This window comes from Notamacropus eugenii, chromosome 1 (assembly GCF_028372415.1).
Source record: "Notamacropus eugenii isolate mMacEug1 chromosome 1, mMacEug1.pri_v2, whole genome shotgun sequence".
Taxonomy (NCBI): Eukaryota; Metazoa; Chordata; class Mammalia; order Diprotodontia; family Macropodidae; genus Notamacropus; species Notamacropus eugenii.
In genome coordinates this window covers 351269823-351283288 of record NC_092872.1, presented here as the reverse complement: position 1 = coordinate 351283288, position 13466 = coordinate 351269823, and the positions used below count along the sequence as shown (strand labels likewise).

The 13466-nt window shown below is 45.0% G+C and overlaps 1 protein-coding gene across 3 annotated transcripts; it reads right to left on the bottom strand.

Annotated features, from left to right (window-relative positions):
* Window positions 1–498: 498 nt before the first annotated feature.
* ANKRD9 (ankyrin repeat domain 9) lies at window positions 499–12691 on the bottom strand. 3 transcript variants are annotated; one of them, XM_072630173.1, is made up of 3 exons: window positions 12553–12636; window positions 11468–11524; window positions 499–1880 (listed from the first exon to the last, which is right to left on the bottom strand). In XM_072630173.1, exon 3 carries the CDS (start codon window positions 1806–1808, stop codon window positions 900–902), a length of 909 nt encoding a protein of 302 aa, XP_072486274.1. In that variant the 5' UTR covers window positions 1809–1880; window positions 11468–11524; window positions 12553–12636; the 3' UTR covers window positions 499–899. The 3 variants fall into 3 exon arrangements, with proteins under 3 accessions (XP_072486274.1, XP_072486273.1, XP_072486275.1); XM_072630172.1 differs by lacking the exon at window positions 11468–11524 and having other exon boundaries at window positions 12553–12691; XM_072630174.1 differs by lacking the exons at window positions 11468–11524; window positions 12553–12636 and adding an exon at window positions 7218–7289.
* Window positions 12692–13466: the final 775 nt, after the last annotated feature.

The following is a 13466-nucleotide window of genomic DNA, read 5'->3' as shown; positions in this document are numbered from 1 at the left end:
GGTGTCACGGCTGGAAGGAGCCTTAAAACGATATAATCCAAACCCTTCATTTTGTAGCTTATAAAATCCAGGCCCAGAAAGGGAAAGGGATTTTTCTCAAGGTGACACAGGAAGTCAGTGGCAGAGGAAGGGCAGTCTCCTGACTCCCAACCAAGGGCTCCTTCTGCTGAATCTTGCCTTTGTCCAGAATGCGTGTCTAGACAGAGGTGAAAAGAATAAAATGGACACGCAGCCAGTAAAACCAGTGACTCAGAGAGCTGTGACTGGGTGGTGCCCACAAAGCTCTTGATGAACTCCCACACAGTCCCCCCACTCCATGACTCAGATTAGTGGTTCTTTTAAGCCTTAATCCTCTCCTCCTTTCCTAGGCTCCCTCCTTCTCCAATCCTTTCCCTACTTTTCCTTTCCTTCTCCTCCCCACCCTCTCCCTCTTTCTTCCTCTGCCTCTCCTCCCTCTTTTTTCCAGATGAGCAGGCTTCAGAAAACAGACACCACCAATGTAGACTCCCAGTGTTTATTGGCTCCCTCCTACTACAGTAGCAGACTTACAGCCTCCTTTACATTTCAGTCCCTTAACGGCTGGTGTGAATTCCCCCAAAACTCCAGTGACAACTTGTCAGCTGTCTGGTTTTTTTAAACAAAATATAGAGTGCATTATAGATGTAGATATAGATCTCCATACATATGTAAAGTGCCAGAGACAACTCTGAAAAATAGTTTTCATAAAACAAGTGCTTAGTACCTGCCTCCAAGAGAAAGATATCACATGCATTCCCATTGCACACATGCACCCAACACACACACACACACACACACACACACACACACACACACACACACACACCCATTGCAACACTCCGGTAGCAGCTATGATGGTGGGCATCTGTCCATTTGAGCCCCTAACTTTTCAACTTTAAATCCAAGGGTTGGAGGAATGGTGGAAGAGGCAGTTCATCTAGGGCTTCAGGAAAGCGACGGGGTGAGATGGACCTCACAAGGGCCTGCATGGCCCGGGCAAATAGGGAAGGTGGGGCCAAGCCAGCGAGCCACTGGAACTTTTCCTCCCCAAGGAGGCGTTGCCAGCGGACCCGGTCACCTAGCAGCTCTCTCTGCATGGGGGATGCAGAGCCTGGGGGCATGTAGAGGAAGAGCAAGTCAAGCAGGGCCAGAGGATCACCAGCTGTTGGAGCTGTGGTTGTGGTTGTTGCGTCCTGCCCAACCCGACGGAGCAGCAGGTCCAAGGGAGTGTTGCCAGCACCATCACACAGCCCAGGGGAAGCACCATGGCCCAACAGTAAAAAGAGGCACTCAGGTCGGGCCAGCTCACAGGCAACGTGCAAAGAGGTCTTGCCTTCTTCCACACGGCTACAGCCCCGGCGGTCCAGATAGTGGGCACGTTCCTCATCTGGGAAGTCACGGATGGTCCGCAAGATGCGGCGCAGGATATGTACACGGTTATATCGGACAGCCAAGGCCAGGTGTGGTGATGAAGACTGACAGCAACTGAAATTGCGGCTAGGTACTGCCAGTGCCCCCCGGGGGAACTTGGCCAACAGATAGTGGGCATAGGGTTGGTGGTCGTGGACCAGGGCATACAGCAGGGCCTCAGAGGGTGAGTAGGTGCTGGCTCGTCCACCTTCCTCCCAATGGAAGGCTTCTGTGGCTCGCATGTCCTCCAAGAACCACACAGGCAATAAGTCCCTCACTGCCTGGTAGAAAGCAAAGGATGACTTCTTGCATTGCTTCTGGGCCCGGGACTGGGATGGCCCGTCAAGGCCACCACCTTGTCGCTTGACATCCCAGGGCATGGCTGGGGGCTGGTGTCACAAAGGGAGCCACGAGGCACCCACGGCATGGGGGCTGGGAGAGTGTGGACAGGCCTGAGAGAAGGAAAAGACACCAGAGTCAAATGGGTAAGCATTGTAAAAACCACCTTCCCTTTGCCTTGAAAATGGCCTTGAAGCCCTACCATAATTACCTTCACAACAGGCTAAAGCCTGTTTTACCCATAGGTAAAATGGCAAGTGTCTATTGGGCTAAGATTTGAGGAATACAATGAAGAATTCCTCCCCCCTCTCCCCCCAAAAAATCCTTTCTGGGCCTAAAATTTCACCATTTATTCAAATGTAGGTTCAGTCTCATCTCCCCTCAGGTCCTTCTCTTTTAAAGAATTACCAGAGGATGGGTGACACAACAGGAAGGCCCGAGTTTATCACAGGGTTCAGGTACTTCAAAGACTTCACAAATTTACAACCATTCTTTCCCTCAAAACTGGCTCCTATTGGCAACGAAAATTACATGCCTGGAATTGTCTCCTTCCTACAATTTCCTCTAAGCCAAGTCTTTTCTTTCATTAGATAGTCACTTCCTTGAGGGGAGGAACTGTCTTTTTGCCTCTTTCTGTCTCCCCAGTGTTTAGTACAGTGGTGGGTATATAGTAGACACTTGATAAATGTTTACTGATTGACTGATTGAAAATAGTTCCCTAAATTCCACCTCTGACAAAATTCTTTCCCTTATCAATCCAAGAAGAGATGTCTTCTTAAGTGTTGTTCAGTTCCATGTTTCTCTCCCCAATAAATACAACAAATAGAAATTCTTTTGTTGTCTATTTCTATTGGTTCAATGTTTTCAGAGTGCAGTACACCTCCTCAAGTCTGTACACTCTTCACCCATTTGTAGACCTTTTGTACATGAGAAAGCCCCTCCCACACATGCTCCCCAAAGACTGAAGTTGGACATTCCTGGCTCAGGGCATCCCCAAGTTCAGTCATTCCACCAAGAAAGGAAGGGGGAAGGGAATAAGCAAGTATATGGTACCTACTATGTACCAGGTGCTTTGCTAAGTGCTTTATTATCTACTATGTTCTGCATTTAAACCAAGGACTGCAAAGAGCCACCATGATTCACCTTTCCTCTAACCAGCATCTGATCATCTTGGATGCTGATTTACTTAGCCATGTAATCATGAAAAGAGCCTGTAAGGTTAATGGTGATGGTGGGGGGAAGAGTTAAAGATCTTCCCTGCCCATTAATAGGCCTCAGACACCGATTGTTAATTTCTAATAAGGCACAAGGGTCACAAGGGTCATGCCCTCCAGCCCTGAAAAGAGTATACATACTATGAAGTGAGGTTTTGCTTTGGGGCTTATTTTTTTGGAAGAAGGTTCCTGGGCCAGATGAGACTCTGGGCAGCAGTTTTCTGGTAATGATGTATGTATTGTCCACGGTCAGGCAGTTGGAAGCCCTGTAGTAATTCCTACTTGCAATTTCTGTTTGTATTTTCTCTAAATTTCAGGGCGCTGACTTTTTCCCTTGAACTAAGTGAATGATACATGTGCGTGATTAAAGTAGATTGTTGACCCTTCAAAAGTTGCTTTCCTGTTAGAAAAGCAGATCTAAGAACCTGTGATAGAAGGCCCTCCTGTGTATGCCAGGGTCCTTGTTGATACAGATTCCTGGACTGGGAGTTGGGAAGCCTGGGTTTCAGGACCATCCATCCTCTATCCCTGAGCCTCAGTTCCCAAACATGTGAAGTGGGAATAATAATCCCTATGTTCCCACCCTAGTTGCTGTGGGAAGTGGAAAAGGACAGATGGATTTACAGACTACCCCCAACTGACCAAAGTATGAGTCCAGATGTGGACTGATTGAACAAGACATTGTGTCTTTATGAATACAACCTGAAATCTGAGATCAGATTAGCTTTCTAGCTTCCATGTCAGAGTACTGGCTTCCTATGCCTACTAAGATCTACCAGATTGTTTTCACACAGACTCTCCTCTTATCTAGGCACATTCCCTAGGAATGTACATAGATTCCAAAAATTAGATTTTTTAAATGTATATTTCCCCTTACTGAATTTTTCCTTGCTAGACCAAGCCCATCATTCTCGTCAGTTGAGATCTTTTTGGATCCTGTGACATCCACTGTATATGCCAGCCTTCCTAGTTTTCAGTCATATATCTATAAATTGGATAAGCCCACCAGATGTCTGCTTCATTCAAGTCACTGATAAAAATTCTGAATAGCCAGGGCGAAGGAGAGATCACACCAAGGTGTTAGAAACCTTCCAGTCTTCCCAACTACCCTTTAAGCCTGCTCCATTCAACTTATTATTAATGTACTCAAGTATATATATCCTTATCTATCCCACATCTATTCATACTGTCCACAAGGATGTAAAAGGTAGACATTGTTCAAGTCGTACTGAAATGTAGATCTGTGGAATTCCCCTGAGCCCCTAACTACATTGGCTTTTAGTACTTCTGTTCTGAACTTATGATTTCATGGCTATAGGGATACTCAGACTTTCCTGATTCTAAGACCAGCCTCCTACTCCCTACATTATGCATTCTTGCTATTGGTTTAGTTAATCTGTCAAAAATTTTTAAATAAAACAATGTTGGCCTGGCATTCCTTGTGTTCTCAATCTCAAGCTGGCTCCTAGTAACTACACGTGTCCCCTTCTACACACTCACAAACTTCTTCTTAATTATATCTTAGAGTTGTTCTGGGAATTAAAGTCAAGTTCACTTGATTTGTAGTGTGAAAATCCAACCCACTTTCCTTTTTTTTAAAAAAAAAAATAAGTAAATCTAAATAGTTTTTTTAAAAACCAGCTATTTTCCTATCTCCACTCCTGTGGGGCCTAATTTTCCGCAGTTTAAAAAAAAATCATCCGAGAGACACTCAATAATCTTAGAATCCTAGATCTAAAAGGGACCCCAAAGGTCACCTTCCTTGACCCTATCATTTGACAGATGAGGAAGGAGGCCTAGGTGATGAAGTTATTTGCCCAGTGTAACAAGTCTCAGAGGCAGGATTTGAACACATGTTCTCTAACTCCAGAATACAGCATTCTTTCTACTGCACCATTCTTGAGTTCTCATCCAGTCCTCATGTTAGGAATCAATTCATGACAGTTAGACAGTCTCTTATCACATATTAGGGAGAGAATCAAAGCACCCTAGAAACAGGGACTTTAGAAGAGACCTGGATTCCAATCCTGCCTCTGGTCTTTACAATGTTGTGTCACCATGAATATTTCCCTAAGCATCATCTTCCTCATCTATAAAACAGGAAGAGCAAAAACTTCCTTCACAGGGTTGGTGTGAGGATCAAATGGGAATGTATGTTAAAAAATACTTTACAAACCTTCAAGTCCTATATAAATGGCAAGGATTATTATTTACCACCACCTCTCTTCACATATCCTAGATCCCATCTCCCTGGTGACCATTCTAATATTCCTAGAAAAAAATTATTTTTTTTTGGTAGAGAAAAGAGAATAAAGGTGAAAGTTTTGGCTTGTCTTACCATCTATATTCACCCCATTCACTCCTACCAGTGGCACTATCCCTCCTTTCTTTGCTCTTTTGGCTCAAATGTAGCTAAGAAGTCCCTTTGTGATCCTTAATGTTAACCACCCCCTTTTGATCATTCGGAGGTTTAATGCTCTTGACACTTCTCATTCATTCACCTTCAGGTACACCTGCCCTTGCTTCCAACTTCTAAACATGTCTTTTCAAAATGTTAAGGACCAATGAGTTTCCTATGCATCCACATCAGTCTCCACAGACAGCTTCCTCATCACAATCATGTTTTTGAAGTGTCTTCAGGGTCCTATTACTGGTAGTATTACCTTTCCATCTGACTTCCCTGCAGAATTGTAGGCCACAGGGTAATGAGAGTGGAACTGTATAGAGCAATTTAAGGTTTGCAAAGCCCTTTAGTGTATATTACACCTCATTTATTTCTCACGAAAGCCCTGAGAAGACTAATAGTTAGTATTATCCACATTCTACAGATGAAGATCTGAAAGCCCACAGATACAGCTTGTAGACATCAGGAGAAGGACGAGAATCAAGGGTTCTCCTGACTCTCACAACACTTCCTTTTCAAGTCAACAACTATTTATTAAGGGGCAATAAGGCAATATTGCATATATATTATATACAAGGCAATATGCTATGAACTGTAAACGCAAGGCTAAAAATGCAACAGCCCCTGCCTTCAATGTGCTTATAGTCTTCTGAATAGATACAATGTAACATCCACACTAATAAGTAAAGAGAAGGTATTCTGAGGAGGGAAAGAACAACTGGAAGAAGACAGAAACAGTTTCAAGAAAGTAGCTGAGGAAGCCTTGAAGGAAACCAGAGATTCTAGGAAGCAGAGGTGAGAAAGGGGACCCTAGCCATAGACGCAGCCTGTGCAAAGACACAGAGAGGAAGAGGAATGCCAAATTTGGCTAACAGCTAGTTAGACCAGATTGGCTGGAATATGTAGAAATGTGAGTATGATGAAGTAAGGTTGTAAAAGTAGGTGGGAACCAGATTGTGGAGGAATTTAAACCAAGATGAGTCAACAGGAGGAAGTGAAAGGTTTTTTTCTTAGCAAGAGAATGACCCGGTGAGAGACCCATGCCTTAGGAAGATGCTTTTGGCAGCCATGTGGAGAATGGGGGAGAAAGGAAACAAACAGGGAGACCAATCAGGAGGCAAGACAAGAAAGAGTCCATGTGGGAGCAATAAGGCTCTGAACCATGTGGGGACTTTGTGAGCTGAGGGAATTAAGGACAACTCAGAGGTGATAAACCTAAGTGTTGTTCTCAGTGGGGCAAATAGGGACATCTGAAGAAGAGGAAGAGAAAAAGAGAAAGAACTCTCTTTTGGATATGTTGTGTATAAGAATGAACTCTTTAGATTTTGAGAAGGCAGATTACCAAGGATGCATGTAAGACTATGCCAAAGTACTGGGTATGGAGTCAGTAAGACCTGAGTTCAAATTCAGTCTCAGACACTTCCTAGCTATATGACCCAGGCCAAGTCACTTAACCTGTTTTGCCTCAGCTTCTTCATCTGTAAAATGGGGGTACTAATAGCACCTACCTCTCAGGGTTATTGTGAGACTCATGAAAGATAATAATTGTAAAGAACTTTAATGCTGTTCCTGGCACATAGTAGGCACTATAAAAATGTTAGCTGTATTATTATCTTCCTGTCAGGGCTGTTTTCATACAGTTACATCCTTCATGTTTTGAAGCATGAAATTATCAGTACAGCAAATCAAGAATGTAGAATTTGTTCTGATTTAAGCAGACTAAATGTCTGGGCAGTTGAATTCAGCTGTAGTTCCCGGTCTGAGCAGCCTCAAGGGAAATCTCCTAGAAGGGACAGCAATCTGAAATAACTGACATGGGCAGGCAAAGCTACCTTGAGGCTTCTTGGCTGTCACTTTCTCCGTCCTTCCAAATCCATGTCACCTTCTCTAGCAGGGACAAAGGAATCCAGAAGTCAGCTATGCCTTTACTTCAGATTCAGCTTCGGCTGAGGAGTTTGATAGAAATGCCCAGTCCATGGTCTTCATTAACTTCCAATTAAAGTAAGCTAGCATTTAATTAAAGAAAACACCTAACATCACACCTGACTATTGGGTCCCCTCCAAATCCCTCATCAGCATTAGTACCTCCCCCTCCCCAAGATCTCTATCCTATTCTCTGGGGAACCAGCTGCCTAGAATATAAAATGTCAGGGCAAGAAAGGGTCTTCAAATCACATAAGATCTCATTTTGAAGTTGGAAGAGACCTTGGAACATAAGACATTAGAGTATAGAGATGGAGGGAACACTTGAATCATAGAACTACAGAATGTCAGAGCTAGAGGAACCTGAGTCCAACCTCCCAAACAGGTATGATACAGCCTCTATTTGAGGTCTGTCACCTTTTGGTGATGGAGAGCTCCCTATCTCACTAGACAACCTGATACTTTGTCAGATAGCTCTGATGTCACAGATGTGGAATAATTGTATATACATATAGATGTGAAGTGTTTTATAAACTGCAAAGTTCTCCAAAATATTAGCTATTATCAAGAGTACAATTTTTTTTGGATTGGAACTATGATTTTATTAGTGTAGAGAGCTCCTGATGAAATTCTTCTGCCAATATAGATCTACACACTGGACTTGGAGTCAGGAAGACCTGAGTTCAAATCTAGTCTCAGACAAACCTAGTAGCTATGTGATATGGGCAAGTCAGTTAAAAGGCTTCTGTCTCAGTATCCACATCTATAAAATAAGACTAGGGCAGTTAAGTAGCACAGTGGATAGAATATTGGGTCTATCATAGAGTCAGGAAGACATCTTCCTGAGTTCAAATCTGGCCTCTGATACTGACCAGTTGTGTGACCCTGGACAAGTCACTTAACCCTGTTTGCCTCAGTTTCCTCATCTGTAAAATGAGCTGGAGAAGGAAATGGCAAACCACTCCAATATCTTTGCCAAGAGAACCCCAAATGGAGTCCCAATTGGATAAGACAACAGAAAAAACAAAACAACAAAATAAGACTAAATATCACCTACATCTCAAGAGTCACAGTGAGGCATTTTGCAAACCCTTAAAGCCCTACAGAAACGCTAATAAGATCACACAGTCCAATGCCCAAGATCACACAGTCAATATGGATCAAGAGGCAAGACTTGAACTTTGGTAGCATTATTATATGGAAATAGAACCTTTAACCTTTACCTTTGAACCATGACTTGTCTTGTGGGGGTCAAAAAAAAAATCTAATCCCTTTTGCACGGCAGCCTTTCAAACATTCAGATGCACTATATTTGAGCTATATTATGCCTCTACTGTTGTGAGTGTTCAGTTCTGCCCCACTCTTCACAATCACGTTTGGGGTTTTTTTGATAGAGATACATACTGGAGCAGTTTGCCATTTCCTTCTCCAGCTCATTTTACAGATGAGGAAACTAAGACAAACAGGGTTAAGTGACTTACGCAAGGTCATACAGCTAGTAAGTGCCTGAGGTCAAATTTGAACTCAGAAAGACGAGTCTTCCTGACTGCTCCAGCCTTGGTGCTCTGTCCACCGTACCGCTTCGCTGCCCTCTGCCTCTACAACAACCCACAAAAGTCTTTTCTTCGTTTTTTTCTCATGTAGGTTAATGGTCCACAAAATACTCAGTATCTTTCTTACTCAGACTAGAAAACTTATTGTTATCCTCAAATGAGTCAAGTCCTCTCTTTCACTTACCCAACAAATCTGATACATTGTCAAGTCTTGTCTCTCTACCTTCAAAACATCTTTTGTATACATACCCTTCCCACTACTTGCATAGCCACCACACTACTATAGACCGTCATCACCCCACACTTGGACTATTACTACTATTACTGGCTTAATTATTCTTTCTGTCTCAAGTCTCTCCCCAATTCCAATCCATCCTCCACTCAGCTGCCAAAGTGACCTTTCTACAGCATAAGTGTGACCATGTCATCCCCTTACTACTCAATAAACTGCCATGGTTCCCTACTACCTCCTGGATCAAATACCAAATCCTCTCTTTGGCATTTAAAGCCCCTCACAACCTGGCCCCTTCCTACCTTTCCAGTCTTCTATTAACTCCCCTCCTTCATGCTTGCTATGATCCAGTTAAAATGATCTACTGGCAGTTCCTCTATCTCCCCCTTCCAAGCCTTTGCATTGATTGTCTCTTATCTGGTACGTTCCTTGCTTAAATCTGGAGTTCCTGGCTTCCTTCAAGACTAACCTCAAATCCCACCTTCTGCTGGAGGCCTTTCCCAGTTTCCCTCCCTTACAGCTAGGGCTTTCCTTCTGAGATTATCTTTTATTTATAATGTATCTTGCATGTAAATAATAGGTACTGCATGTTGCCTTCCCCATTAGAATGGGAGATTTTTGAGGCCAGGAACCACATGTTTGCCTTTCTTGTATCCTCAGCACTTCACACAATACCTAGGAACATAATAAGAGCATGACTGACTGGTCCATTTACCATTCCTGCTGCCCCTCTCTGTATATAATATAATCTGTCTTGCTAATATTTTTCTTAAAATGTGGTGCACAATATCTTAAATACGGTTTAACGAGGAAGGAGGATATTACTTAATTCTACTCAATGGAAACATGGGAAAAGGTAGAGGGCATGCCGGACCTGCGGGGAGGGGGAAATAGACACATAAGGTATGGAGATGGAAATAGAATATCAAGGAAGAACAGGGTGGGTTATGTTATGTGGAACAGAAAGAACGTTTTGTTCTTTTATTTATTTGTCTTTCTAACCAGATTGGGGGTTCTTTGAGGGCAGGAGGGCTGGGCCTTCCCTAAATTCAGTTTCCCTCTTCCAATCTATCCCACACTCCAGCATTATCAGACTTCTTTCCTTAAAACATCATTTAGAACACAGCACTCCCCTCCTCCAGAATTTGCCAAGTTCCCTATTTCATACCATGGGCAATCCAATGACCAATCATAGAGGCGAAACAGACCATCATAATCCAACCTTTCTTATTTTAAAAATAAAGAAAATGAAGTACAGAGGAGTTAAACTGACTTGCCCAAGATGACAATGGTACTAAATAATGTCAGAACTTGAATCCAAGACCTGGGAGTCCAAATCCAGTGCTTAAAGTTGAATAATCTTAGTGTGCCTTACAAACTGCAAATCTGGCCTTCTTTAACCTCTCCAGTCTTCTTTTCTCCTAATGCCCTCAGTGAAGGGTAGGAGTCCTTCACTACCTGGCTTAAATTTATACTCCCAATGTTCTTCCTATGTGAAATGCCCCCTTCCTATTAATTCTACCCTGGGTTCAAGGCCCAACACAATCCTTCATTAACCAGGAACCACCCTGACCCACACATTCTCTGATACATATATTTTTTTTTAACCATGTAATCTAGCACTTAATTGGTGTGTAGTCAAGCCCTATCTCCCAGGTCAGATTCAGGGTTCCATGACAGCAAAAGCCTGGTTCGCTGCTTCTACTATATTATTAAGTAAGCAAACATTTTGGAGCACTTGTGTTGCAGTATCTTAAACCTAGCCATAAATTCAGCCCTGACGTCCTTACAAAGTATCTTATCTCTGACAAGCAATTTTGTGGTTGTCTAAGTGAGAGAGTATGGAAGCCTATCCCCATTGACAGAGACCTGGCTTAGAGGCCAAGTCCTACTAAGAGATGTTATAACAGTGTTGTTTCCAACGAAAGGAATATGTGCATACATGCTTGTTATGTGATAAATTATAAATGTTATACAGCTATAAATGTATTTGCTGTAGCTATCAGACATACAGATATGTATGCTTTACTTTAATTCTTTTTCAAATATTAAATTATATTGGTGTTATGGCATTCGCAGGAAGAAAATTCCCTCTCCTGATACAGATTAGTCATTATTCTGCAACTTATAGTCTTAAAAACTAGGGCACTAAGGGGTTAAGTGACTTGCCCAGGGTCATATAGCTACTACATTTCTATGACAGACTTTGAATCTTGTCTTACTGATATCAGTTGGTTTTTATTTACTTTTGTATGTGTATATATGTGTGTGCTATATGATATGCACACTGTATAGATAAACATTACCTCTCTATGGTATCTTGAGATAACACTGCATTGAAAACAAGACAGGAATGCCATGGGTTCAATGTTACCTGACGCAGTGTACTCTAGCATGTGTCTCCCAATTTCCCTGAGGCTCAGTTTCTCACCTGCAAAATGGGGATAATATTTGTAACAACTATTTGATCTTAGAGAGTTGTCATGAGTGAAGATAGAAATACGAGTGTATCTTTTACAAAGAGCACCTTACAGAAACATAGGTTAACCACAACAAAGATATATATTACATGATATTTGTGTTACACACTTGGGTGAATCAATGATCTCATCCATTTAGGTCTTCCTTCTAGCAACCCCATCCATCGGTTATCCTCAAAAAATCCTGGCTTGGGGGGGGAGGGGTGGCCAACCTTCTTCCAACACCTCTGGACATTACTGGATACTGGTGGGGCATAATGGACATATCGGTATCTCTCTGTGCCACCCACTTTCTTTGCCAGATACGGATATGTTAAATGGTGTGCAGGTTATATAGATATACTACACATAGTGTGTGTTACACAGATATCAGTGCGGAAGGGGGAGGGGAAAGGTTCCTGTCATGTCATTGAATCATTATTCATTTTCCGGCCAGCTTGAGGAGGGGGAAAGGTTCTTCTAGGCAGGAACTCCCCCTGCACCCCGGGAAGCACAAGGCTCACAAAGCCAGCAGGCCGGTCTGCGGATTCCTCTCGCAAGGAGCAGGGTGGGGGGGCGGGGGGGGGGGGCGGAGTGCGGAAGGGGGAGGGGAGGGATCGGTTTCGGCTCTGGCTCCAGCCCAGGTCTCTGGATGAGCTCCTGGGACAGACGGCTCTCGGACAGGAGCGGGGGTCTGTAGGGTTGTGGGAAAGGGCCAGGGCTAGGAAAGGAGCCGACACTGGGCGGGGGCTGTGCTGAGGCTGAGGCTGCCGTAGTGGCGGTCTGGAGGTGTGTCTAGCTGCCCCAGGGAGACGGAGGTGAGCGGTCCAGCGGGTGTGCGCCTATGCACATATGTGCCTCCGTGCATGCATGTGCACACATATGTGTTAGCATGCACGGCTATCACCGTGCACATGAACGGGCGCCGAGGGGAAGATGCAGGGGAAGAAGGGGAGTTGGCTGGGCTCCGGGGAAGGAAGGTACGGGGCTCCGTACTCACAGTGGATGGTGGAAGCGGCAGAAGCGTCCTCCCTTCCCGGCCCGGCCAGGCCCCTCTCGGCTCCCGGGGAGTGCCCCGCAGGGTTCCTTTCGGCGACCCGCGCGTCCCCAGCCGGCTCTGGCCGGGCCCCGGCATTCAGGGAGAGGCGACTCGCCGCTGCCGCCTTTAACGCCCGGCGCACTGCAGCCCCGGAGGGTAGGTCAGGGCCCCGGAACTGTCCAGCAGCCGCTGATTGGTCTTCTTCAGGGACCCCCTCGGCTGCCCATTGGCCGCGGCCCCGGGGACGGGGCCCTGCACCATTATGTGCGTCACAGGGCGCGGGGCGGGGGTGGGGGAAAGAGGAGGGAGGTGGGTGGAACAGAGAGGGAGGAAAAGTTCGGGCAAACTTGTCTGGCCGCCGGGAGGCTGGATCGCGGACGGCTAGGGGAGGGCCGAGGTCCCCCAGTCCCCCGGAGCCTGGGGGAAGTGTAAGCCGACACTCTGGTTGGGAAAGTTGATCTGCTGAAACGTTTCAGCTTCCCTGGCAGCCAGAAGTCCTGCCCCAGATCCCGCCCCCCAATTGGATATTGGGGGTGCGGGAGAGGCCCGTAGTGTGCAAGGTCCCCAGACTCCCCCGACCCTGCTCGCAAGGGGCCCGGCTCCCTCTGGCTAGTTCCGGCACGCGTAACTGGCAGCTCCGAGAAGAACCAGCGCAAGGGCTGCTGGCCTCCACTCCAGCCACCGGCGCTCTCCAACTGTTTTCTCTCCCTTTTAAAAAATGCGAAATGGTCTTTCATCAATGGTTTGTAGGCATTTTTGCCCCAAAGGTGTCCGAGTATTCAGGCCTTGCAGGCAGCGGTGCAGTGAACTATCAGTCAAGAGACCCGGGCATATCTATAATTTCGGAGCTACCGCCGGCTAATCTGTGACCTTGG